The sequence below is a fragment of the Neofelis nebulosa genome, chromosome 10 (genome assembly GCF_028018385.1).
Source record: "Neofelis nebulosa isolate mNeoNeb1 chromosome 10, mNeoNeb1.pri, whole genome shotgun sequence".
Lineage (NCBI taxonomy): Eukaryota > Metazoa > Chordata > Mammalia > Carnivora > Felidae > Neofelis > Neofelis nebulosa.
Window position 1 is genome coordinate 59,853,588 of NC_080791.1, and position 23,358 is coordinate 59,876,945.

Below are 23,358 nucleotides of genomic sequence, written 5' to 3' on the forward strand. Positions count from 1 at the left end.
AGGATCTCTGTCTCTTCATGTTTTGAGATCCCTTTCCCTTGTCCCTGAAATGGACTCTTGTGGGAGCAGGACAGACAGAAATGTCTTGCTATGGGGTCCGAGATATCTTGGGTTTAGGCTCCTACTCGAGTTCCTTCACATCATTAGTGGAAAGGATTCTGGACTGGGAGGCAGGGAGCCTGGTTTTAATACTAACTCTTTGATCTTGAGCAAGTTGCTTCTTTCCTTAGCTTTGCATTCCTCATCTGACAAATGGGCGATGAATCCATCTCCCTTCCTTCCTTTCCTTCCCTCCCCTCCCTTTCCTTCCTTCCTTCCTCCCTCCCTCTCTCCCTCCCTTTCTCCCTTTCTGCCTTCCTTCCTGGAGGTTGTGGGGAATCTCTGACTCTTAAAGTTTCTGGTTTGCAAGTTGTGGTATGTGACAGGGGTCTGCATAGGAGACCATGTCTAGGAGGGATCAAGAAGTCATCCTTTTAGTCCCTCAGTTTCTGAGTCTGGCAAGGCTAGAGCAGAGTAGATGGTCTGGTCTCATGGAATAAACCAATCGTGAAATTTGATGTCACCACACTGCAATACTGTTTAATTGAGTGATCGTCATAGTACTACCCGTGCTTGTCCCAGGGAGTCCCTACCACCACACAGCAGGGCTCCCTCCACCCTGCCATGGCCTCAGATCCCCCCACATCCTGGTTGGGAGGGGAGATGGCTGGATAGAGAGATGGCTGGGTGGGTCCCCATCCCTGGGGAAGTGGCTGCTAGGGCTGTGTCCGAAACCACTTTCTCGCTTCGAGGCTGTTCGAAGCTCCCTTCTTCATATGAAGGTCACCAGTTCCCAGAACTCCTAAGTGGCAGATATTGAACTTTCAGGGCCCAACTCCTGAGATCTGGAAGCCCCTAGGTGCCAAGAACAGGGTCTTCCAGGAGAGTAGAGAGAAGTCCCCCTGGGAGGTGGAGTCTGGCTGTCCTCCTGCTGAAGAGAGAAGAAAAGAAGGTGAAGGGTCAGTAGGGCCAGGGGGAGTTGAAGCAGCTGAGGGAGGGGGCAAAGAGTACTCACTTTGTACAGATACACAGCCCCGCCTCTTCTCCCCTGGAACAGATAGCACCATGAGAGGCCTCCATGTAGATACAGACCCTCACACCCCAAGCTTCCCTTCCTACCAGGTCCTCGCGTGGGCCATTCCCCCCTTCTCAATCCAGCTTTCCCTTCTCCAAAATGCCGACTTCTGACTTTCTTTCCTCTTTCTTCCCCTGGAATATCTTTCCAGCTTGCTTATCTGTCCCTGCTCCCCCCCCTGGCCCCAGCCACTCCTCCATGCTGTCCTTGCCTCGGCACTTAGGAACAGCATCATATATGTGTCCTGTCAACCCCATTAAGCCCAGGGCCTCTTGAGATCTGAAGAAGCACCCATCGCTTTCCTCTGCTTATCAATCTCCTTAGCCAGATTCTATTGGTCAATCAGACTATACAGCAGATAGAACCTTTTGAGAATATTTACAGAATCACCTGAGAATGTTCATAGATCCAGAAAACACTTAAAAGACCTTTTAAGAGCTGGCAGAACCCAAGTCACAGAGAATAGTAATTACAGCTGACTTCTAGCCTTCAGCTTTCCCATTAACCAAGTGGGTCTCCTGAAAGGGCATCCTGGTTTGTTTCACCCATCCCACCAGTCCTGCTTCCCTCGTGCATGGCTTACCACCCAGATAGGCACAGTTAAAGTGGCTGCAGGTCTGATTATAGCTCCAGAGAGTCACCAGGCTCTGGGCTCCTTCCTGGGAGAACCTGGTGACCAAGAAGACTTCATGTGGGGGGATCAGCACCTCGCGCTCCTCAGGAAAGACAGATAAGGCCTGGATAGGGGCCCCAAAGCAAGTCCTTAGAGAGAAGAAGGTGGCATTACCAAATCTGCGGGCCACTGCCTCATCCAGGGAGCTGGAAGCAAACTGGCCCAAGCGGACAGAGTCCCCCAGCCTCTTGGGTTCAAAATGAAGGGTGCCCACGCCTCGGAACACCACCTTCCCAGGTCCCCCGTTGCAGCCCCCACTGCCCTGCAGCAGCTGCAGGGCCCGGGTCAAGTAGAAATGCAGGGCCTTGAAGGGGAAGTACTTCATGTAGAATTCCCGGGAGCCACCGCCTGTTCGCACAGCCTGGTTCAGCTCCCAGTATAAAGTGTTAGATGAGTTGGTATAGACCATGACGGCGATTCCGTGCTGGGCTTTGAAGCCAGGGGGCAGGGTGAGCCTTGGACGCCTGTGCTCCCAGGCCTCCCGTGCTGCCTCCCAGGACTCCCGCAGCAGGGCGTGGCCAGCCATCTCCTCCTTCAGCAGAGGGACTGCCTTTTCTTCCATCTCCTCTGTGCAGCCCACGTAAGCATCATCAAAGGTGTCTGGAGCCAGGCCCAGGGGCAGGATGGGAACAGCCCGGGCCTATGGATGTAGGAAGAGAGGAGCCACATTGGAAAGGATAGAAGTTCAGAGCACTGGACGCGGGCCCTGGTGGCAGATCAATTCAGAAACACTGTATCTCATTTCTATGACCAGATATATAGTATATGCAATTTGGCAAGAGCTCAAGGGCTTAAATAGCACAGCCACTGCAGTCAACAGACATGGGTTCAAATGCTGACTTCCCCATTTACTAGCTGTGGGATCTTGTGTATGTCTCTTTAACTTCTATGGGCTCTCCACATATAAACTGAGGATACTTTCTACCTCACAGGGATATTGTAAGGACAGCATATAGATCTTCACTTCTGTACAACATGAAGGGGTCATTTTGTCATTAGAGAAGTTCTTGTACCTGGTAGGAAGTGGGGCTAGATGACTTCCAAGCACTGTTCTGGCACTAAGATCAGTATTCAGGTGATATACAAATATACAGCCAATGTCCAGTGACCTGACCCTGCCTCCATCCTTAGATTCTCTTCCCTCCTCATGCCACAATACCAAGACACTGTCAGCTCTGAGACTCCTGAGTGTTCTCCTGCTTTAGAAGCCCATTTTTCCAAACATGGGGTGGGGTGTGTGGAGGAGGTCTAGGAGGAGCTGCAGGAGGGCAGCGCACAGGTAGCCCAAGCCGCTTTGCCTGGGCTGCGCCTGTGGTGGCAGACAGGAAGTGGGGAGGAATGATATGAAGGAAGGAGGATCCTAGGAGGACCAGTGGGTGGAGTTGAGGATTCTGGGAGAGAGAATGGGAATTTGGGGCTGCCTGCAGGGATGGAGGTTCCTGAGAAGAAGAAGATTAAGAGGACTGGGATCCTAAAGAGTCCCTGGGAGAGATTCTTGAAGAGTCAGCCCCCCAGTCCACCTCTTTTTGGTCTGCCCTGAACTGTTTGTTCCCTTTGTGGTGGGAGAAGCTTCCCCCAGTTACCTGCCAGAGGGTATGGAGAGCCATCAGCAGAGCCACCAGCATCGTTTTTGGGGGAGACTCAGGAAAGCGAGGTCCAGATGTCGAGGGCACCATTGGCGATGGGCTGGGGGACAAAGACCTGGGTCCGTTCCTCGGGTGTGAAGTGCCCCCGTTCAGGATACAGTCCAGGAGGGCGTGGGCGGGGCTAAGGGCGGGCCTAAGGGAGTGGGCGGGGCTTTAGATTTAATTGTCCTCCGCAAAACCCCAGGGCTCCGCTCCCCAAGTTCCCAGTCGCCCCCAAGCTCAGCGTCTTCTGCTCGGGGACCTTCTTGCGATGGTAAAGGTGGAGCCGTTATTTGGCTTCGCCCGGACAAGGGAGGGGGAGGGAGGCCGGGGAACCCACCTGGAAGTTGCAGGGGCGAGAGCGGGAAGGGGCGCTGATAGCTCGGGCAGGAGGCAGGGGGCTCAAGTCCGGGCGGGCGCTGCGCTGTCCCGGGAGTCCAGCCGATCAACAAAGTCCCGCGGCTAACTATAGCCCCCGCGGCGGTAACCTGACACCTCTCTTCTCCAACAACGGACACGGGGTGGGGGCAGCGGGTGTGGCGCGGGAAGGGGCCGAGGGGCGTACTTCCCTACCCCTAGGACTGCGAGGTCTTTCTCCAGAATCCACTTTGGCTCCGAGCGAGGCCAGGGATGAGGGAGGGACTTGTGAGACTTGTGAGACTTGTAAGACTTTCCTCTTCCTCTGGTGGGCCCTGACCTGGCTGGGCCCCACCTCCCAGACCACTACGCCGGGAGGCCCACGAGGGTCCCGCCCACCAGAAAGTCTCCGCTGGTGCATTTGCTGATTTGCATGATATTTGCATATGGCCCAAACTTTGGAGCATTTGTGGTCGGACCTCTGAGCGGCACCCATCGTTCCCCTTCCCTTTAGTGGGGTGGGACCAGATGCAGAGCTATCTCACAGCCTCAGGGGCCAGTACCACTTCTCCCCAGACCCTCCCTCTCTGGACCTCTTAGACTCAGGTGACCCCATGTTTATAAACACTAGCCTTTCCCCTCCCCTGCTGCGGGCCTGTCTATAAATAACCTGGCTCTGAGTTTTGGATGCCCAATCAGAGGTAATGGGAGAAATGGCCAGCTGAGGAATCAGTAAGCAGCTCTGGGAACAGCTTTCTGGCAGCCTGAGCCGCTGGGGGTGGGAGGGTTACTCTCACAGTGGCCATGGGAATTGGTGGGGGGAGGGGGGGTCTCAAATGTCAGGATTTAAAGAGATGCTTCCTGCTGCTTGCGGGGCGAAAGTGGGCCTACCAGGTTAGACTTAACCACAGGGCCTCCATCCTGGTCTGGCTCACTCACTTAGCCCCATCCCTGCTGCCCCATCCCCTCAGGCTGCCCGCCAAATAAAGAATTTCCTTCATCAAGAATCCTGCTTTCTCCCAAATTCCTTCCTATAGCCCCAAATAGACAAACTGTGTATACAGGCTTGGAGAGATGTGGGGAGGTAGATGGAAGGAGTGGCATCCCAAAAAACTAGAACACTTGTCAGGCAAACACAGCTGCCAGACAACTACTCTTGGGGCACCTGGGTGGCTCAGTCAGTTAAGCATCTGACTCTTCTTCAGCTCAGGTCATGATCTCATCATTCACCAGTTCAAGCCCTGTGTTGGGCTCTGCGCTGACAGCATGGAGCCTACTTGGGATTCTCTCTCTCCCTTTCTCTCTGCCCATCCCCTGCCACTGCTTGTGCACATTCTCTCTCTCAAAATAAATAAACTTAAATTAAAAAAAAAAAAAAAAGACAAGTACTCTTGTCCCCTTCCAATGAGACCGACTATCCCAAAGCTCAACTAGATTAGAAAATCAGGAGTTTCTCTATTATTTACCATGACTATGAAAAACAGCATCTTGTCTGTGTATCCTGGCTGCCTCTGTCCCTGGAGGACCCTCAGCATTTGCTGTTGGAACAGAAGATACTGTCTGGGATGGGTAGGCTTGCTGAAACAAGTCCTTGGTATCAGATCTAGTGGATCAGAGTTTTGTCCTCTCTGATGCAAGTGCTTCCCCCATCCCCAAATATGGAAATCCAAGAAAGGCCCCAAGAGATGGAATCAAATCTAGTCACTAAGCAGAGGCCCTGAGGCAGAAGCAGAAAGTCCTTTAAGATCACCTAGCAAATCAGTGCTGGCCAGACCCAGCCACCTTAATCTGGGAATCTCTCCTGGCATGTCAGGTGAGTCTCCATGCTCACATAAAAGGAATAAAATGCAAATGTAAAAGATACCGAGGACAGGCGTGCTGTGCACAGGACCAAACCCAATGGGGAGACAGTCATTCCAGCCTGGATCCTTGATGCCTCAGCCCACCTTCTCTCTGGCTTCAGGGGTTCCCTTTTACATGGGAGGAGCACAGGCCCAGGGCAGACTGGGCAGAGGCTAGTGTTCCCAAGCCTTGAGGAGACATCCAGAAATAGATGGGGGAGTGTCACATTTCTGAGCAGCTGTGTGGGGACAGGGGGGTGAGGGACTGACAGTATAAAGGAGAAACCTGCCTTTCCTCTCCCCTGGTGGCCATCGCAGAAGACCAACACCAGCTTCCCTGGAGAAGGCCTAGGTAAGGGGCACACCGCCGTCCTCCTGGGCACAGGGCAGGGAAAGACTCTTTTAAAGGGGAAATTTGGGGTATTGATGGTGGAGTTTCAGGAGTTAGGAACAGTTTCAGGGAAACTTTTAGTCTGTTCAGGTTGCTACAAAATATCCCAGACTGCATAACTTATAAACAAACATTTCTCATAGTTATGGAGGCTGAAAGTCTGAGACCAGGGTGCCAGCATGGTTGGGTGAAGACTCTCTTTCTGGCTCATAACTGGCACCTTCGTACTATGTCTTCATATGGTAAAAGGTGCTAGGGAGCTCTGTGGGGTCTCTTTGATAAAGAACATTAATCCCATTCATGAGGGCTCCGCCCTCATGAACTTATTACATCCTAAAAGATCCACCTTCTAAAGCCACCACAGCAGGTATTAGGATTTCAACATATGAATTTGGGGGGAACACATATATTCAGATCGTAGCCCCTTTTATGGAGAGGTTTAGGATACCTAGGGAGGCTTGGGGCATTGAGAAACTTAGGGGTTCCTGGGAAGGGACTTAAGAGTCACATCCCCAAAAGGAAATGTTCAGTGACGGTCTGGATAAGAAGAAATGACAAGTGCCCTGAACAGGATGAGAGGAAAAACAGAAGGGCAGGTGGGATATAAGGGGTTGCCCAGTGCCTCCACTTCCTTGCCTCCCATGACCTCCCCATCATTCTGGCCCCACCCCATTCCCCCAAACACTGCTCACCAAAGTCATCAAACTACCTGTTCTGCAGTGGTCTATACTGTTAGCTGCACCCAGAAAGCCTCTCAGCCTCTCAGCAAACATTCCAGGTGGCCTCATCTGTGGCTGCTTTGGGCTAAGCTCTGGGGACACAGAACAGGTCATAGCTGGTCCCTGCCCTCAAGAAACTCACAGGCCAGGAGGGGAAACAGACACATAAGGGCAACACAGTAGGATTAGGACAGTGGCAGAGGGAAGCACAGGGTGATTTAAGAGCACAGAGTCATCAGAAGACTCCCTGGTGAAGGGGAACCCTGAGTTAAGCCTTGAAAGGTGGGTAGCAGGAGAAGGGCATCCCCAGCAGATGGCAATGTGTGCAGAGCCACGGGGAGGGAAGAAGTGGAGCCTCACCTGGAACTTTGTTCTGTACTGGAGAAGCCAAGCACGAGGCTGAAGAGGTCACGGAGGGCTAGGTCACAGAGCACCTCAAATGCCAGCATGAGGAGGATTCTGTCCTGAGGGTAAGGAAGGAAGTTGTGTTTTGTTGCTTTTTTTCCTTTCTAGATGTGTTCTCACATATTCCCTCATAATTTTCATCTCTGCATTTTTACTCTGTATTTTGAAATAATTCTTCCAGTTAGGTTTGGCACACAAGGTTTTTAAGCAGGTAAGCAACCTGACCAGCTGTGCTTTAGAAACACTGTTCTCCCTGCTCTGTGGAGGGTGGATTAGCAGGGGTGACAGCTGAGGCAGGGAGATCAGGGAGGAGGCAGGGGCAGACCTCAGCCATGGCAAGGGATGTGGGGGTGGGAAAAGAAAAGGAGTTTCTAGGATGGATCCATATGGTGATTAGATGGCAACTAATTTAGTGTTTGATGAATGATCAAATGAATGGATATCCAAGTGACCATTTTGGGTGACTGGGTGAATAACAGAGATGGTATATTATATGAGACTCTTTCAATGGCAAGCTAGATAAAACCTAAAGAGGAAATTATTGGGGTGCCTGGGTGGCTCAGTCAGTTGAGCGTCCGACTTTGGCTCAGGTTATGATTTCATGGCTCATGAGTTCAAGCCCCGCATCCGTCTCTGTGCTGACGGCTCAGAATCTGGAGCCTGCTTCTGATTCTGTGTCTCCCTCTCTCTCTGCCTGCCTCTCTCTCTCTCTCTCTCTCTCTCACTCAAAAATAAATAAACATTAATAAAAATTAAAAAAAAATTTAAAGAGGAAATTATCACAAGAATACCAGAGTACTTCATGAGACCCAAGTGAAGAGCCTCTAGAAACCCAAGATGTCTTGGTCTGCCTGTGCTTTGGCTTCAGGCAGCTATTTTCTTTGCTTCTCAGCCCTCTTTTTCCTTTCCCTGGGGATCTTATGTCTTCTCTGACTTCAATACACCCATGACTCTCACATGTCTCATCTTATTGTCCATTCTTCTATCCCTTGGACATTTGCCCCTTGAGAGTCCACACATGCCAAACTGAACTCACCGTTTTTCCTCTAAACCTGATTATTCATTCATTTTGTATTGAGCACCTATCATGTGCTGGGATGGGCAAAATGAGCTTCTAAAATGTCTCTGCTCCTCCTCTGTTAGCAGACTGGAATATGGAATCCGTATGTCATCCTTGATTTTTCCCTCTGTTGCACCCCCTATATCCCATCAGACACCATGACTAGTAAATTATACCTAATGACTCTGGGTCCATCCTCACTGCTAGTATCTTAGGCCACATGATTCAAGGTCCTCACTCTCACTTCAGAACTCAGACTTCCCTATCCCAAGCCTATGAACTCTCTCTTTTCTTGCCTTGTCTCTGCAGGGTAGAGATGAGGATAGAAACAAGGGCAACAGAGAGATGGCAAGAGATAGAGTTGGCCTAGTGAGGTTTTGCTGCATAACCATTTTGCTCTGTACCATAAAATCTCGTGGCACGCAAAGGTTTATTCACATGTTCACAGGTTTTTGGGCTGACTATAGATTGTCTAATCTAAAGTGGGTTTGCTTGGGCTGCTCTGCTTCAAGCTGCCAGTCTGCCTCAGCTTTTGGCTGGCTAGGCTCAGGTCTGCTCCTTATGTGATCATTCTAGGGTCCAAGCTAATAGAACAGTTCTGGGCCACATTCTGATGATTTGTGACCCCAAAAGACCCCCTCTCTTGGTTTAGAGTCTCCCAAAAGCCAATCCAGAGACAAGGACTTAGGTGTAGTGAGCTTATTTGTAAGTTGATCCCAGAAAGTACAAGTTTAAAAGTGGCAAAGTGGATGGGGCACATGTACCCCAATGTTTATAGCAGCGCTTTCAACAATAGCCAAATTATGGAAAGAGCCTAAATGTCCATCAACTGATAAATGAATAAAGTATTATGCTAAGTGAAATAAGTCATTCAGAGAAAGACAGATATCATATGTTTTCACTCATATGTGGATCTGGAGAAACTTAACAGAAGACCATGGGGGAAGGGAAGTTGGAAAAAATAGTTACAGAGAGGGAGGAAGGCAAACCATAAGAGACTCTTAAGTACAGAGAACAAACTAAGGGTTGATGGGGGGTGGGGGAGAGGGGAAAGTGGGTGATGGGCATTGAGGAGGGCACTTGTTGGGATAAGCACTGGGTGTTATATGTAAGCCAATTTGACAATAAATTACATTAAATAAAATTTAAAAAGTGGCAAAGTGGGATGGAGAAGAGAAAAGCACCCCCCCCCCCAAAAAAAGTGTGTTAATGAGCACACTGTGACCACTGTGGTCAACTGGGGCTTAATCCCACTGGGTACCCTCTGTGGGAAAGGGAATCTGACTACCATTCTTCCTTGGTTAAGGGTTGTCCCTGGGAACATTAAATCCCCTGCACTTTTGGGTTGCCCTGAGCAAGTTTACAGGGTGATGGAGAAAGTCTTGGGCACAAAAATAACATGGAAAACTAGAGGTGAGAAGCTCAGCATAAGCTGAGGTATCAGCATACACGAGAACTATCCACTGCTCCTGTGTGTGGACTTGTGGGTGGGCTGAACCATCAAAGTTTAGCCTCCTCCCACCCAGCAGATTATGGAACAGGGATGCTTAACCTGAATGAGACTGGGGGCAGAGACATAACCACCTGAAATTTATGTAACATTGTGTGAGGGTACATACATCCATTTGCTTTTTTAAAATTTTAATGTTTATTTTTGAGAGAGAGAGAGAGAGAGAGAGAGAGAGAGAGAGAGAGACAGAGCATGAGTAGGGGAAGGGCAGAGAGAGAGGGAGACACAGAATATGAAGCAGGCTCCAGGCTCTGAGCTGTCAGTACAGAGCCCAGTGCAAGGCTTGAACCCATGAGCTGTGAGATCATGACCTGAGCAGAAATTGGACACTTAACCGACTGAGCCACCCAGATGCCCCTCCATTTTCTGAGGAGACGTTTCACCTTTCATCAGATTCTCAAAGAACCACTGACTGTTTTACCATTTGTGTATAAGAAGGAAAATAGAAATACCTTTGCATTTGCTTATATGTGCATAGAGTATCTTTAGAAGGATACACAGAAAATGGGAATGTTGGTTGCCTCTGGGGAGATGGAGTGAGGAATTAGCAAGAGAAAGATATTTTATTGTGTGCCTTTTGGACTATTTAAATTCTGAACAATGAAAATGTATTACTTAAAAAAAATTAAACGTTTAGAGGCACCTGGGTGGCTCAGTCAGTTAAGCATCTGGCTCTTTATCTTGGCTCAGGTCATGATCTCACAGTTTGTAAGGTTGAGCTCCACATCAGGCTCCATGCTTGGGATTCTCTCTCTCCCTCTCTGCCCCTCCCCCGGCTTGCCCTTTCGCGCTCTCTCTCTCTCTCTCTCTCTCTCTCTCTCCCTCTCTTTTCTCTCTCTCTTAAATATTTTTTAAAAAGATTTAAAAAACTTAAACCTTTAAAACATTAAACATTAAAGTCAAGATTGATCCTGTTAGTAAGCAGAAATGTGAATAAGAAAATAGATATCCTCAGTCAGCTGAGAGGCTGACTCTTGATTTCGGCTCAGGTCATGAACCCAGGGTCGTGGGATCAAGACCCTGTTGGGCTCTGCACTGAGCATGGAGTGCTCTTGGGATTCTCGCTCTCAAAAAAAAAAAAAAAAAAAAAGAGAGAGAGAGATCATAATAACTAGAACTGGCAAAGACATAGAGAAAAGGCCACTCTCATTCACTGTTACAGAAGGGCAAACTAGTACTTCTGGGTGGTAATTTAGCAGTGCCAAATAAACATTAATTCATATCCTTTCAACATTATATCACTTCTTGATCTTTCCTATAAAAATATGCCCATAAGTAGATAAGGATTTATATGCATGGATGTTCATAAAGTATTATGTGTAATGTCCAAAATGTCAAAAAGTTACCAAAAAAATGTGTGCCCATAAGAAAATAGTTGAACAAACTATGGTTTAGCTATATTATGAAATCCCGTGCTGCCATTATAATGAATAAGGTAGATATGAATGTATGATGTGGAAGGAAGTCCTTGATACATTGTTTCCTGGAAAAAAGGTTACAGGAGATGTGTGTGAAACATGAAAAGGCATGTTCCTTTTCCTTCTTGAAAAAAAGAAAATAAAAACCAAAAGCAGCCTGTGTACAGAAAACTAGGTGTGTATATACATTTAAATATTAAATTACTTGCATGTGCACAGAAAAAGGTCCGAAAGGGTACTACTGTCACGGTAACAGCAAGCACAGCTAAGAGTGAGAGAGGACACAGAGAGACTGTCTGTTCCAATCCTTACCCCAAGCTGGACTCTGCCTTCTTGGAGACTCACTCCCCATCTCATCCTCTCCCCAACTCTCAGCCCCTCTCCTTTACCACCTGGGGGGTCTACATCTGTCCCTGCCCTGGAAGCAATCGAGGGCTTAGGGGAGGAGGGCTCAGTTGGCACCAGGACTGCAGGAGGGAAGGATGCCATGGTCCCACCAGGTGACCAGTCCTGGATCTGCCCTGTTCCTGCCTCACATTCCCCACTTGGTGAAGCCCCGACCTCTTACTGTGGTAGTCAGGACCTTTCACGAACGGCCCCAACATTTCCACACTGCAAGCTGTGCCGTGCTGGATAAAATGTCTTTCACTTTTTACATTCAACACCTTTGCTTTTCTCATTTCTGCTACCCACGACTCCTTTCCCACCCCAAATGCTAATCTTCCTATCCCAGTCTCCACTGATTGAAGCCTTATTCTCCTATTTATCTGAAAGACCTTGTTCAGGTAACACCTCCTCCAGGAAGTCTCCCATATTCCTATGTTCCAGCAAGAAGGGTCTACTCTCTCTCGAGCCTTCATTTCTATGTTGTGACTCTGTGCCAAGCACTGGGAGTGGCACAGATTAGGTGTCAATTAATGTTTATGAAATTACATATTAACATTCTCATTTTCTAGATGAAGAAACTGAGACCCAAAGAGAGATAGTAACTTGTCTAGGGCTACCTCCAACATGCAGCCTCCTGCCATGGTGTCTCTGCTGCTTGTGTCCATGGGCCTCATGGAAGCACTTCAGGTATGGTTATCCTCCACTGTCCTCATGTCAGCAGGGAGTTGTCAGCTGAGTTGTGGGCTTCCTGTGAGGAGCCAAGGGAGGAGAGAATGACTGATGCTTCCTTTGGGGCTTGCCCAGCCTGAGGGGACAGTCCCAGACCCTGGTCTCTGCAGCTAGTCATTCCCAATCCCCTTCCCCTCCAGGTGTGTTTGGGTCTCTCAGCATCATCATCTAAGTGGAGAAATTTGGTGACAGGCTCCCATTCTCCTGAGGCTCATCCTCTCAGTCCTTACTGCTCCCTCTCCCTCAGGCCCAGAGCCACCCCATCACTCAACGAGACCTCTTCTCTCAAGAAATGCCCCTGGATATGGCCCCAGCCTCCTTTGATGACCAGTATGCTGGCTGTGCAGCAGCCATGACAGCTGCCCTCCCGGATCTCAACCAAACAGAGTTCCAGGCCAACAAAGTGTATGCTGACGGCTGGGCACTGGCAAGCAGCCAGTGGCAGGAGCGCCAGGCCTGGGGACCAGAGTGGGGCCCCAGCCCTACCCGGCTGCCCCTGCCACCCCCTGGCTTCCGCGATGAGCATGGGGTGGCCCTCCTGGCCTACACAGCCAACAGCCCCTTGCACAAGCAGTTCAACGCAGCCGTGCGGGAGGCGGGCCGCTCCCGAGCCTCCTACCTCCACCACTTTTCCTTCAAGACACTCCATTTCCTGCTGACCGAGGCCCTGCAGCTGCTGGGTAGGGGCCAGCGTTCACCCCAGTGCCGCCAGGTGTTCCGAGGGGTGCATGGCCTGCGCTTCCGGCCAGCAGCACCTGGAGCCACCGTAAGGCTGGGAGGATTTGCCTCCGCCTCCCTACAGAATGTTGCAGCCCAGCAGTTTGGGGAGGACACCTTCTTTGGCATCTGGACCTGCCTTGGGGCACCTATCAAGGGCTACTCCTTCTTCCCTGGGGAGGATGAGGTGCTGATCCCCCCCTTTGAGACCTTCCAGGTAATCAATGCCAGCAGACCAGCTCAGGGCCCTGCCCGCATTTACCTCCGGGCCCTGGGCAAGCGCAGCACATACAACTGTGAGTACATTAAAGGTGAGCAGGGGATGCACTGGTCAGCACCTATGCAGAAGATGGGCCTCCCCTTCTGTTTTCAAGGGATACATACACAATATATTACAAATAAATTAATAGTAAGGGGGACCCAGTCCTGTCCCTCTGCCCCTCCACCCCCTTGCATCTAAGGGTAGACAAGCTTCTGAGGTAGTAGGACGCTTGTCCCTGGAGGTGCTTAAGCCAGAGCTGGCCACTTGCCTGCTGGGAGGTTGAAGAGGGTTTTCTGACCAAGACAGGTGTCTATGGACATTTGAGAGCCAAACAGAACTGGTCAGGCTTTTCTCCCAGCTGGAAGCTGGAAGGCAATTAATTTCTGGCCATAGCACTGACACCCAGACCATTGATGCCGGGTCTGATTAAGAGCCCCAACCTCAGCTTCCAAGAGGAGCACATGTATTCGGCTGAATGGAAATCCTGTGCTGTCGTGTGTGCTGGGTAGGGGTGCAGGTGGGTGGTGAGATAGCCATTAGGGGCTGTGCCCCAAAGTTCCAGCTCAGGCTGTGGCAGGTCTCGGATACTCTTCCTGTCTATCCTCCAGGGCTGGCCAGAGATGGAATCATGAGGCCAGCCTCAGGTTCTTAATATCTGAAGGGGTTGGGGGTTGCTGGTCCTGGCCGAATGATGCCCAGGGGCTTGTGAAGCCTAATTTGCATAATTAGAAGCAGGCTGTTGCCTGGAACTGTGGACCACATCTAAGATAAGAGAAAGTCCAGTATGGCTACCATTCTCACCTTGGACAGCACCATGAGCTTGCATGAGTTAATGGAAGGTGAAAAAGACATGCAAAATACATAAACTAGTGCCTCCTTGGCTGGGACAAGGCATAGGAGAGGGAGAGGTGAGGCAAAGCTACAGGCCAAGGAAGCAGGAGGGTACCCAGAATAGACCCTGGCTTTGAGGGCTGGCTCCCTTCTGGCTCTGCTGCTCATGGGTCAAGTCAAATGTAGGCAAAGGAGGTCCCACCATAAGGAAGCAGAGTTAGAAGAAAATGTATCAGCTTCTCCTTGAATGAGTTGGGGATGGACCACAGGGTTTGGGGTTTCTTTCCTGACCTGAGAGCTATTGAGACTTTGATTATTTACTGTTTCTTCCCTACAGATAAGCAGTGCAAGTCTGGGCCCTGCCGTCTGGATAACTCAGGTAAGAGCTGCAAGCCTATGTGGGCCTCAGCTCAAGGATGAGCAGGTGCCCTGGGGTTGGACTCCCCTCCTGAATGCATGTCACTCTTGAAAGGAAAACAACCCTCTTTTAATCAAAACAAGTAAACTCTCTTAAGCAGACACCTGTGGGGGTTGCTAACCTCTCTTAGAGGACATAGATGTGTGTATGGGGCAGTAGTCATGCAAGCTGATACACCTGCCCCCAAGTATGGGGCCCTCTCCTTCACAGAAGGTCACTGATCATGCACCAGAGAGATCCAGGTTGCAGTGAGGGGGTGAAGGGAAGGGACCACTCCCACAGTCCTCTCTGGGCTTCCTCCTTCAGCTGCAGAACCCACTGTCTCTATTACTAACCTCAGGGCTCCTGTAGACCACCTTTCAAGGTTGAGGTCAGGTCTTGGGTGCTGGAGACCTGGGATCTCATCTGGGCTCTGCCCTTTCTCTGTGATCACTCGCTCTCTCTGGGCCTCAGTTTTCCTATCTGTATAATAAGCATATTAGACTAGATGATCCCCAGGTCCCTTTCAGTTGTGACTCTTCTTCCCTTGAATACCCACTATTCCAGGGCCTGCCTAAGCCACCACTTCTCTAGGTGGGAAGGGGCTTTTCCAGGGGAACCAACTGGAATAGGCCCTTCCCAAGAAAGAAACTCTAGCCACTTATCCCCCTCAGGTCCCTCTTCCCTCCTCCAGGGCTCTGTGAACAGTGGGAAAGAAGGGGCCCTAGCATCTACTTTATTCCCACCATTCTCCACTACACAGTCCCACACCATGCTCCAGGCACACCACGCCATGAATCCTCACCATGACCCAGTGGGGTAGGTACTATCATCACCCTTGTTCTACAGATGAGGGAACTAAGTCCCAGAGAAGTGAAGCAACCAGTCCTACACACACAGCTAATAAGGGGTGGGGTCCAGAGAGCCCAGCTCTAGAGCCACACTCTGAACCACCACACTACCTGGTCCCCATTTCTCTCCAGACACCATCTTATTTTATCCTTACTGTAAAATAAACTATTGGAAGGAGGAAGAACAGGGAGTATTACCTTCGTTATATAGTAAAGGAGACCCAGAGACAGAAATGACTTCCCAAGGTGACAGAAGGAGTCAGTGGCAGAGCCAGGGTCAGAAGCCGTATCTCCAGGCTCCAACCAACTTGAGTTCTGCTAATGTCATTTCAAGCACTGGACAAGTTAAGGATTCCCCCTGGTCCATCAGTACTTCTATCAGGGGTTGGGCAGAGGGGCAAAGATGAGCATCACTAGAGCTCACTCATATCTCTTCCCCTTGTTCAACCCACTTTGTGATGCCTCATTTTTCTCAGTAGGGGGCAGGGGCATAGACCAACCTAGTGACCTCTGGGAGGGGAACTGGGGCTCTTTCTTTCATCTGCCTACCCGCCTCCCTGAATCCATGCTCTGCATCTCTGGCTCCCATCACACTTTGTGTGTCTGTGTTTCCAGCTCACTCTGCTCTCTCCTCTTCGTCTTATTTATGTACCTCATTTTACCCTGAAAACTTCTCTCTCTGCCTCTGTTTTTCCCACAGCCATGAGTCAAGGCCCCATTTCTGCAGTCTGGTCCCTCCTACTGCCACTCTGGCTCCTTGTCAGAGGAACCTTTCCATAGACTCCAGGCCTCCCATCATCCTTCCAACACTGAACAGCCCTGCCTGCTGCCTCTACCCAACATGGGGATGTTGGCCACATGTGTGCTTTAAAGGCAGCCAGGATCCATGGTAACTCCATCTGCTGGGAACTCTGGGATGTTGGTAGCTGCCAGGCCTGCTGATGGAGGAGTAAGGGAATCTGGGGACTGAGCCTTAGCCAAGGCTCTAAGAATGAGACACTGAATAGACACGGGGGTCTCTACAACAGGCAACAACTCACTTGGAGGTTAGAGATTAAACTAGTTTGGGGGGGGGCGGGGAATGGGGAGGAAAGCACTTGGCCAGAGCATTTGCTGGTATTACTCAAATGCCTCACATGTGCACCTGGAAAGCTCCTATTCACTCTCCCAAGAAGCCTTCTCTGACTTCTCCCACCTGGCTGGGCTAGGGGTCCTGCCTCTCTGCTACCACAGGTCCTTAGATGCTTCTCTACACCACGTGTTCATGTTTGCCTCCTATATCAGATGGTGAGCTTCCTGACGGCAGGGACTGGGTCTAAAGCACAGAGATAGTGCTAGAAAACGTGTAAGTCAAAAAGGAACAAATATCTTGTGAATGGCTCATCTTTGCAGTGCCCTGCTCTGGACATTTTCAAGCTCTCTGAATGTCAGTGTGTAGGAATGATGTGGACTGGCTCTAGCTCCAGACAGTAGAGAGCAGGAGAAATAGCAGAGACAGCATTAGGTTCTCTGCCAGGGTCTCAACTGAATGCTCAATTGAATTCTTGTCAGCAAAGACATAATTTCTGCTCTGATTTATGTGTCCTAAGGTTCCTGTCTCTAGAGAGACAATCCTGGATCCCCAACTTCCACGGGCCCCAAGGGTTAAGACAGGACACTGAAGATGTGCTAGGCACACACTTACTTTATTATGAGTTGGGGCTTTAGGGCCAAAATTCTGGTGTGGCCTCCTGCTCTGGAAACTAGAATCCTGAATCCTTTACCCTGAGTCCTAGGCAGGGACTGGCAAGACCAAGTTCCTAAAACAATAGCCACCAAGGAAGTAAGAGAAGACAAAGAAACATGGTAGTTCTGTTTCTCATATAACCTGCACCCTTGCCACTCTAACATTTCTAACGCTCAGCATCAAAGTTCAATTCTGTTCCTCCAGGACTGCATTTTGATTTTGACCCTTCTCAGAGTTTCTCTTCCATAGGGATTAAGGGAGTGGCAAACTCTGGATTTCCCTTAGTGGTTAAGGTATGTAGACAAGCGATCCCTGTGGTTTGTGAAATCGGCAGTGCTGATCCTGAAGAAAGGGTGTCCCAGGCTCTTAGGCACAGTGGGGAGAGACTGGGTGGCCTGAGAGTCAACAACCACCTGGCCTTTCCATCTCTGTCTGGGGGTGCTGTGGCTGCATCAGACCCCTGGGACTCACAGGGCCTGCACCAGCACCAGGAGGCTCATGACCAGGGCCATGGAGAAGAAGATCCCCAGGAAGAAGCGATCCATCACACGGGCCAGCCGCTTCCAGTCCTCATGGCGGCGCTGGGCAGCCCGGTGGCTGTGGAAGGTGTTAGCAATGGTAGCTACGTGATGCAGCAAGGCTTCTTGATGGCACAGACACCGTGGCTCATGGCAAGGAACTGCTGGAGGGTGAACCCCTTCATCAGAAGGCTGGGGACTGGTGGGTGACTCAGGTGGTCTAGACTGCCCACAGGGCTCCCCTCGTTCCCGCACGCACAAGCCCCGCGCCAGGCGTCCCAGGAGGAGGGCCCGAGCCCAGGCTGGCACTGGTCGGGCACTGGGACCACAGTAATGCAGGTTCATGATAAGGATGGTGAGCGCTGTGGAGAATGTGACCATGGTCATGGTGGCCATGTAGTACTTCCCTGAAAGAGAGAGAGTGAGCTGGGGCCCAAAACAAGAACTCAGGGTGCCTGAGTCTGCCCACTGCCTCAACACAAAAAGGCACCAGCTCATCCACCACGAGGCTCTCAGGACCCTCCAATCCCAATGGATGGAGCCAGGAAGGACATAAAAGCCAAGGTCTCCTCATCCCCTATTCCTACAAGTGAGTTCTCACAAGCCACGTGCTCCCTAGTTGTTCTCCTCACTGCTGGACTCTGCACTCCCTCACAATCCATGAAAGCCACGCTCTCAAATGTAGAAGCACCATCTGGGGCAAGTTATTGATTCTTTTGGTACAACTGGGATAACAACAGAACTTACCTCACAGGTCTGTGGTGAGGGCTCCCTGAGTTAATAAATGACAAGCGCTTAGGAGAGGACCTGGCACACAGCCAGCACTCAATGCAAACTGCCTGTCACGACGGGTGAGGGGAAGGATGTCTTCCCGGAAGGGGCCTACCCCTCTCCCCTCAATCTCAGAATGAGGCATGCTCCCGGAACGCCCCCACCCTCACCCCCAACTCCCGCACCGAATTGGGCCGGCACGGCTGGGCTGGGGATGGGCGGGGGCCGGTCTCACGGAGGGGACGGCTCACTCCCCGCCCCCTCACCACCCTCGACCCGCGCCCTCGTGGCTCACCGATGAGCGGCACGCTCTCGGCCGGTGGCATGCTCTCGGCCAGGAGCAGCTGGAAGACGGTGAGCGCCAGCAGCACGGTGACACCGAGCGACACCTTCTCGCCCGAGTCGGCGGGCAGGTGGAAGGCGAGCGGCGCGAGCAGCGAGATGAGCACGCAGGGCAGCAGCAGGTTGCACACGTAGGCGGCGGCGCGGCGGCGCAGCAGCAGCGTGAAGGTCACGTCCGGGTAGGGCTCTGAGCAGCAGCCGTAGGTGAGCACGCGCCGCCGTGCCGGCATGCCCAGCACGTGCCACTCCACGTTCTCCACGAAGTCGGCCAGGCTGGCGGCGGTACCGCGCGGCCGCACGTCCAGCTGGTGCCCGCCGTGCGTCCACGAGCCGAACGTCAGGCCGCAGCGCTGCGCGTCGAACGGGAAGGCCGACACGTCCACGCGGCATGAGCTGCGCGTGATGGCCGGCGCGTCCCAGCGCACGGCGCCGTCGTGCCGCAGAACCACGTTGGTGCTGGCCGAGGCCGGCGGCTGTGCGTCAGCCCTGTGGGCAGGCGAGGTTGGGGTACCTGAGGAGGCTGCTGGGAGGCAGACTCCTGCAGCAGCTCTGTGACCCCCGGGGCCCTGTGGTTACCAGAGACCGCCTGGAGGGTGGAGGGGGCGGCAGAGAGGGCCCTGCGTGCCTTTGGAGGCTCAGAAGGGGTGGCGCCTGCAGACTCTAGAGGAGACACGGATCTAGGCCAGGGCAGGGTGAAAACACATCTGCAAAAGATGGCACCTGGCTGCATTGTGTTATCTGCAAATCTCCTAGAGGGCCCCTGGGGGAAAATATGCAAAGCCATGTGTTGTCTGGGAAACACAACTGGTTTAGGTGGCATAAAGGAATGCTCCAGAGGGTTAGGCCCTAGAGGAAGTCCCTAGGTAGGCCGTCGGGGAGTCCTGGGAGACTTGGAGCGGGCCTGGAAGGTGGAGTATGCCATCAGGAGGCACTTGTACCCCAGAACCCTCTCTGTGAGAGATACAGAAATGGCCCCTAGACCACACAGTGGGTTCCCAGGAGACATTCAGCCTGGGTTGGTTTGGGAGAGTCTAAAGTGGGGGATATCATGGAGGGGCTGGCAGCTTAGAAGGGTCCTGGGGGAAAAGCTTCCAGGGCAGCATAGGAACCAAGTTAGGTTGCGGGGATGGGGAATCAGTGCAAACCTAGAGCCAAGGGCAACAGATGGAAGGGGGAGGGGCCCAGGCAGGCAGTACTTGTTATAGAGTACGATGTCTGGACGCCACACGAGACTGCTGGGGATGCGGATAGCATCCAGGCCACCATAGGCATCGGGGTCCCATCGTAGGTAGGCATCTGTCCACTCCTGTCGAATCCACAGGTACAGGGTCAGCACCTGGTTCCGCTCATCCTAGTGGGTGGCAGGGAGTAGGCACAGGTGTGGGCACACATATATGCACACCCTCCCCTGTGTGTACACACTCACCTACAGAGTTCTGGACGGCACCCACAAATGCAGCTGGCTCACAGTCCAGTTCCTACCCAGGCCTGACCTTGCTATGTGACCTTGACAGTTTTCCACTCTTCTTTAGGTCTCAGTTTCCTCAGTAGTTACATGGGTGATAATCCCTACTGGGCAGGAATCCAAGTGTGCAAAGTAGTGGACACACTGTGGGCACCCAGCAGTTAGTATCCAACAGTTAGTAGCTGTTATTATTGTTAATATTAATGTTTATAGATAAGAATTATTTGGAGAATAATCCCATTCTCTCCCTCCCTCCCCCCCCCCCCCCCTCCAATTCCTTGACACTGCCACAGGCATGCTCCAAGGTTGCACCACAACACACCATATCAATGATCTGGGACAATGTCACCTCCAGGGTCACGTTCAGAGCCTGGTCTGTGTCTGCCACAGGTCTCAGGGCACTTGTGTAGTTGGCGAAGAGGTCACGGAACAGCTTGTGAGCCAGTCTGCCCTCAGCTCCCAAGCATTCTGGGGGACCAGGAAACAGGGTTGTGCATCTGAGACCCTTGTCCAGGGCCCTCTGCTCATACCCTCTATCCCCACAAGGCTGGCACCTGTCACCTGCTGTGCTATCTCCTGGCCATCTGACTGGTCCTCCTGATGTCTTCTCTGTCCATCTAGCTGTGGTTCTAGTTCCTCCCTGGACTGCTTCCAGGGATGAGTGAGGTGAAGGCTGAGGACTAAATTGGTACTGTCTTCTGGAGCATGCTGACTGTTTTTTACCCCCACCCTTTCCCTTCCTAAGGACCTGGATTCTGCTTGCCCTACTGCAAATGCAACAGGGGCCTAAACAGATGATAGGAGTCTCATCTCTCACCCAGGTGTTGTTAACCCCATTGCCACCCCCCACCCCACCCCTGCTCCAGTCTCTCAAACCTGTCTCCACTTATCCAGCTGCACTTCTGTGGATTTCTTTGAAGTTTCTGATGCTGTGGGCTATCCCTCCTGAAAATCCTCTCTTCTCTAGACTTCTATGACATACCACATTGTCTTCAGCCTCTGACTCAAGTATTGTTCCCAGAATCCTGTCCTTGGCCTTTTTTTTTTCAGCCCAGATTTTTCTCCTGAGCTCCAGACCCATAAATACAATTCATTCCTGAATGTCCTATTGGCACCTTTAAGGCTGTAGGTCCAAAATATGAACTCATTTCCTCCTCCCATGCTCTGAAACCTATTCCTTATTCTGTGTTCCCCATCTCAGCAAACAGCACTGATCCCCCAGTGATTTCAGCCAGAAATCTGGGAATTATCCCTCCTTTCTGCTCCCTCCCCCTGCAATCCAACCAGTACCCGAGTTCTGCCAGCCATGCTACTGGGGATCTTTTGAATGTCTACTCACCTCTGAAGCTGAGAGGACTTCTCACTGCCCCTGCTGCAAGTTTAGTCTCTCTAACCAACCTTCACATTTCTGAGATCAGGTTTTTAAGCACTCAAGTTTGACCAGGCCAGTAGCTGCTTAAAAGTGTTCAATCTCTCTCTCTGTTGCCTGCTAATAAAGTCTAAACTCAGCTTGGCATTCAAGGCCCTTCATGATCTGGCCCCCTCACCCTGGCTTTTCCATCACTGCTCCCACCCCGGCCAGGCAGGTCTTCTCTTGTCCCCTTCAGCACCTTTGTCCTCCATGATACCCAGATAGAACACTTGTTCCCCACACAGTAGTGAAGAGAAATAGGGTGTGGAGAGAGATTTGGGGAGGAAGGTAACAGCAGCAGTGCCCAGAGAGGCAGGGCTGGTTTACTGAGCTTCACACCTGGAAGCAGCGAGAGCAGGAGCAGAAAGCCCAGGCCGGAGACAGAGAAGCTTAGGCTGAGATGGTGGCTCCGGGGCCCCATGGCCCTGCCACAGCAAGAGGTGGGGCAGGTCTCTGGGTGTGAGCCTCTTGGCCCCACTGAGGGCAGCATCAGGCTCTGCTGGCAGGGATGGTGTGGACGATACCTGCAAGTCAGAAGTAAGACTGAAATCTCCTCTGGGTCCAGCTACCCTCTGGGGAGCCCTGCGGCTCTTCCAGTTCTCTCATCCTATTTGTACCTGCCCTTGGATTTAAGTACTTGGATCTTGGCATCTGCTCTTTCTCCTCTGTTAGTCCTTTCCTCTTCTGGCCTCTGCCCCTGCACTTGTCTCTGCCCCCCACCCCCTTTACCTCTCTCACTCAGCATCTCCGTCTCCACTTCCTTTTGTCTTTTCTTCTGTAACTCTTTCTTGGCCTCTGCCTCTTTGACTTTGGTCTTCCTCCTTCCACTCACTCTTCCTGTCTCCTTCTATTTCAGCCCCCTAACTTCCTTTCTGTGTTCTCCATACCTGGACTCCGGATGAGCCTGGCACATTCTCAGCAGGACAGGGCAGGGACTCCATCAGCCCTGAGCCCTCTGAGGCATAGGGCTGCAGGCCCCTCCCCCTTTGCCGTTTTCATTAGCTTAATTATAGGGTTGGGACACCTGTGCCCATGGGAACAGAGTAATTGAAACTGACACCTCAGGTTACCGGGCCCTGAATTATTCAAATTCTGTAAGTCAGCACCCAGGCTCAGCTGAAGCCCAGCCTGGGGTATTGGAGGGCACAGAGATCCTAGGGTCAGGGGTGTGAGGGAGCAGGACCCATGGATGATGTTGTCCTCCGAGTTCTGCCACCATTACTGAATTCTTGAAGCCTCCTTTAAACTGTCAGCTCTGCCTCCAGTGAGAGATCGAACACATCTGTCCAGGCTAGGTAGGCACTTTGTGCCAATCAAGCTCTCCCCTCCTGGTGGGAATGGGAGCTGAGCCTCAGGCTCCTCCAGGTGGCCCCACAGAGCAGGGGATGCAGCTCACATCCTCACCTCCAGCTCCCTACAGCCATCCCAATCGGAGCCTCAGTGTTTTCTCCATGCCCAAACACCATAGGTGATATGGGGTAGCAGGGAAAACACAGGCTTTAGAGTCACTTTCAGCTCTGTCTTATGAGTTGTCTGACATGGGCAAGCTACTGAAACTCTCTGGGTTTCGGTTTTCTCATACAGGATAATGGGATTAACAGTCTTCACTTTGAAAGGATTAAATGAGACAAGCAATTATGCAAGGCAAGTGCCCAGCATATTGTCTGATGCACAGTAGTCAACCAACTATACTCTCAGTGATATCTTCAGGCACACACACTTAGATTCACAAGTCTCCAGCCCCTGGCAACCACAGCTCTAAACTTTCTATCTCCATAATTTTGACTTAAGTACCTCATGTAAGTGGAGTCACACAGTAGTTGTCTTTTTGAGATCAG

At 51.5% G+C, this 23,358-nt stretch overlaps 3 protein-coding genes across 9 annotated transcripts; 1 reads left to right on the plus strand and 2 right to left on the minus strand.

Moving 5' to 3' along the window:
• Window positions 1-552: 552 nt before the first annotated feature.
• Window positions 553-7,166, minus strand: ART5 (ADP-ribosyltransferase 5). Of its 4 annotated transcripts, XM_058687934.1 has the most exons (6): window positions 7,081-7,166; window positions 6,711-6,812; window positions 3,371-3,566; window positions 1,698-2,427; window positions 1,055-1,087; window positions 553-970 (listed from the first exon to the last, which is right to left on the minus strand). In XM_058687934.1, the coding sequence occupies exons 3-6, from the start codon at window positions 3,461-3,463 to the stop codon at window positions 864-866; spliced, it is 963 nt and encodes a 320-aa protein (XP_058543917.1). In that variant the 5' UTR covers window positions 3,464-3,566; window positions 6,711-6,812; window positions 7,081-7,166; the 3' UTR covers window positions 553-863. The 4 variants fall into 4 exon arrangements, with proteins under 4 accessions (XP_058543917.1, XP_058543918.1, XP_058543919.1 ...); XM_058687935.1 differs by lacking the exons at window positions 6,711-6,812; window positions 7,081-7,166 and adding an exon at window positions 3,978-4,344; XM_058687936.1 differs by lacking the exons at window positions 6,711-6,812; window positions 7,081-7,166 and adding an exon at window positions 3,753-3,971 and having other exon boundaries at window positions 553-967.
• ART1 (ADP-ribosyltransferase 1) lies at window positions 5,877-18,344 on the plus strand. Of its 4 annotated transcripts, none has more exons than XM_058687930.1 (5): window positions 5,877-5,962; window positions 12,070-12,187; window positions 12,477-13,257; window positions 14,377-14,418; window positions 15,988-18,344. In XM_058687930.1, exons 2-5 carry the CDS (start codon window positions 12,125-12,127, stop codon window positions 16,065-16,067), a joined length of 966 nt encoding a protein of 321 aa, XP_058543913.1. In that variant the 5' UTR covers window positions 5,877-5,962; window positions 12,070-12,124; the 3' UTR covers window positions 16,068-18,344. The 4 variants fall into 4 exon arrangements, with proteins under 4 accessions (XP_058543913.1, XP_058543914.1, XP_058543915.1 ...); XM_058687931.1 differs by lacking the exon at window positions 5,877-5,962 and adding an exon at window positions 7,100-7,190 and having other exon boundaries at window positions 12,477-13,242; XM_058687932.1 differs by lacking the exon at window positions 5,877-5,962 and adding an exon at window positions 7,100-7,190 and having other exon boundaries at window positions 12,477-13,163.
• CHRNA10 (cholinergic receptor nicotinic alpha 10 subunit) lies at window positions 16,954-21,941 on the minus strand. Its single transcript, XM_058686487.1, has 5 exons — window positions 21,860-21,941; window positions 20,432-20,757; window positions 19,841-19,995; window positions 18,598-19,130; window positions 16,954-17,938 (listed from the first exon to the last, which is right to left on the minus strand). Exons 1-5 carry the CDS (start codon window positions 21,939-21,941, stop codon window positions 17,481-17,483), a joined length of 1,554 nt encoding a protein of 517 aa, XP_058542470.1. The 3' UTR covers window positions 16,954-17,480.
• Window positions 21,942-23,358: the final 1,417 nt, after the last annotated feature.

What these genes read in the sequence shown, in the direction of transcription:
- ART5 (XM_058687934.1), bottom strand. Translation starts at nt 3,463, where the DNA reads ATGGTGCCCTCGACATCTGGACCTCGCTTTCCTGAGTCTCCCCCAAAA. An exon ending in CTCTCCATACCCTCTGGCAG is followed by an intron (nt 2,428 to 3,370) that starts GTAACTGGGGGA and finishes CTACATCCATAG; the next exon opens with GCCCGGGCTGTTCCCATCCT. An exon ending in TAACTGTGCCTATCTGGGTG is followed by an intron (nt 1,088 to 1,697) that starts GTAAGCCATGCA and finishes TATCTGTTCCAG; the next exon opens with GGGAGAAGAGGCGGGGCTGT.
- ART1 (XM_058687930.1), top strand. Translation starts at nt 12,125, where the DNA reads ATGCAGCCTCCTGCCATGGTGTCTCTGCTGCTTGTGTCCATGGGCCTC. An exon ending in GCCTCATGGAAGCACTTCAG is followed by an intron (nt 12,188 to 12,476) that starts GTATGGTTATCC and finishes CCTCTCCCTCAG; the next exon opens with GCCCAGAGCCACCCCATCAC. An exon ending in CAACTGTGAGTACATTAAAG is followed by an intron (nt 13,258 to 14,376) that starts GTGAGCAGGGGA and finishes TCTTCCCTACAG; the next exon opens with ATAAGCAGTGCAAGTCTGGG.
- CHRNA10 (XM_058686487.1), bottom strand. Translation starts at nt 21,941, where the DNA reads ATGGGGCCCCGGAGCCACCATCTCAGCCTAAGCTTCTCTGTCTCCGGC. An exon ending in TGTCCCAGATCATTGATATG is followed by an intron (nt 19,996 to 20,431) that starts GTGTGTTGTGGT and finishes GCCACCCACTAG; the next exon opens with GATGAGCGGAACCAGGTGCT. An exon ending in GACATCGTACTCTATAACAA is followed by an intron (nt 19,131 to 19,840) that starts GTACTGCCTGCC and finishes GCCTGCCCACAG; the next exon opens with GGCTGACGCACAGCCGCCGG.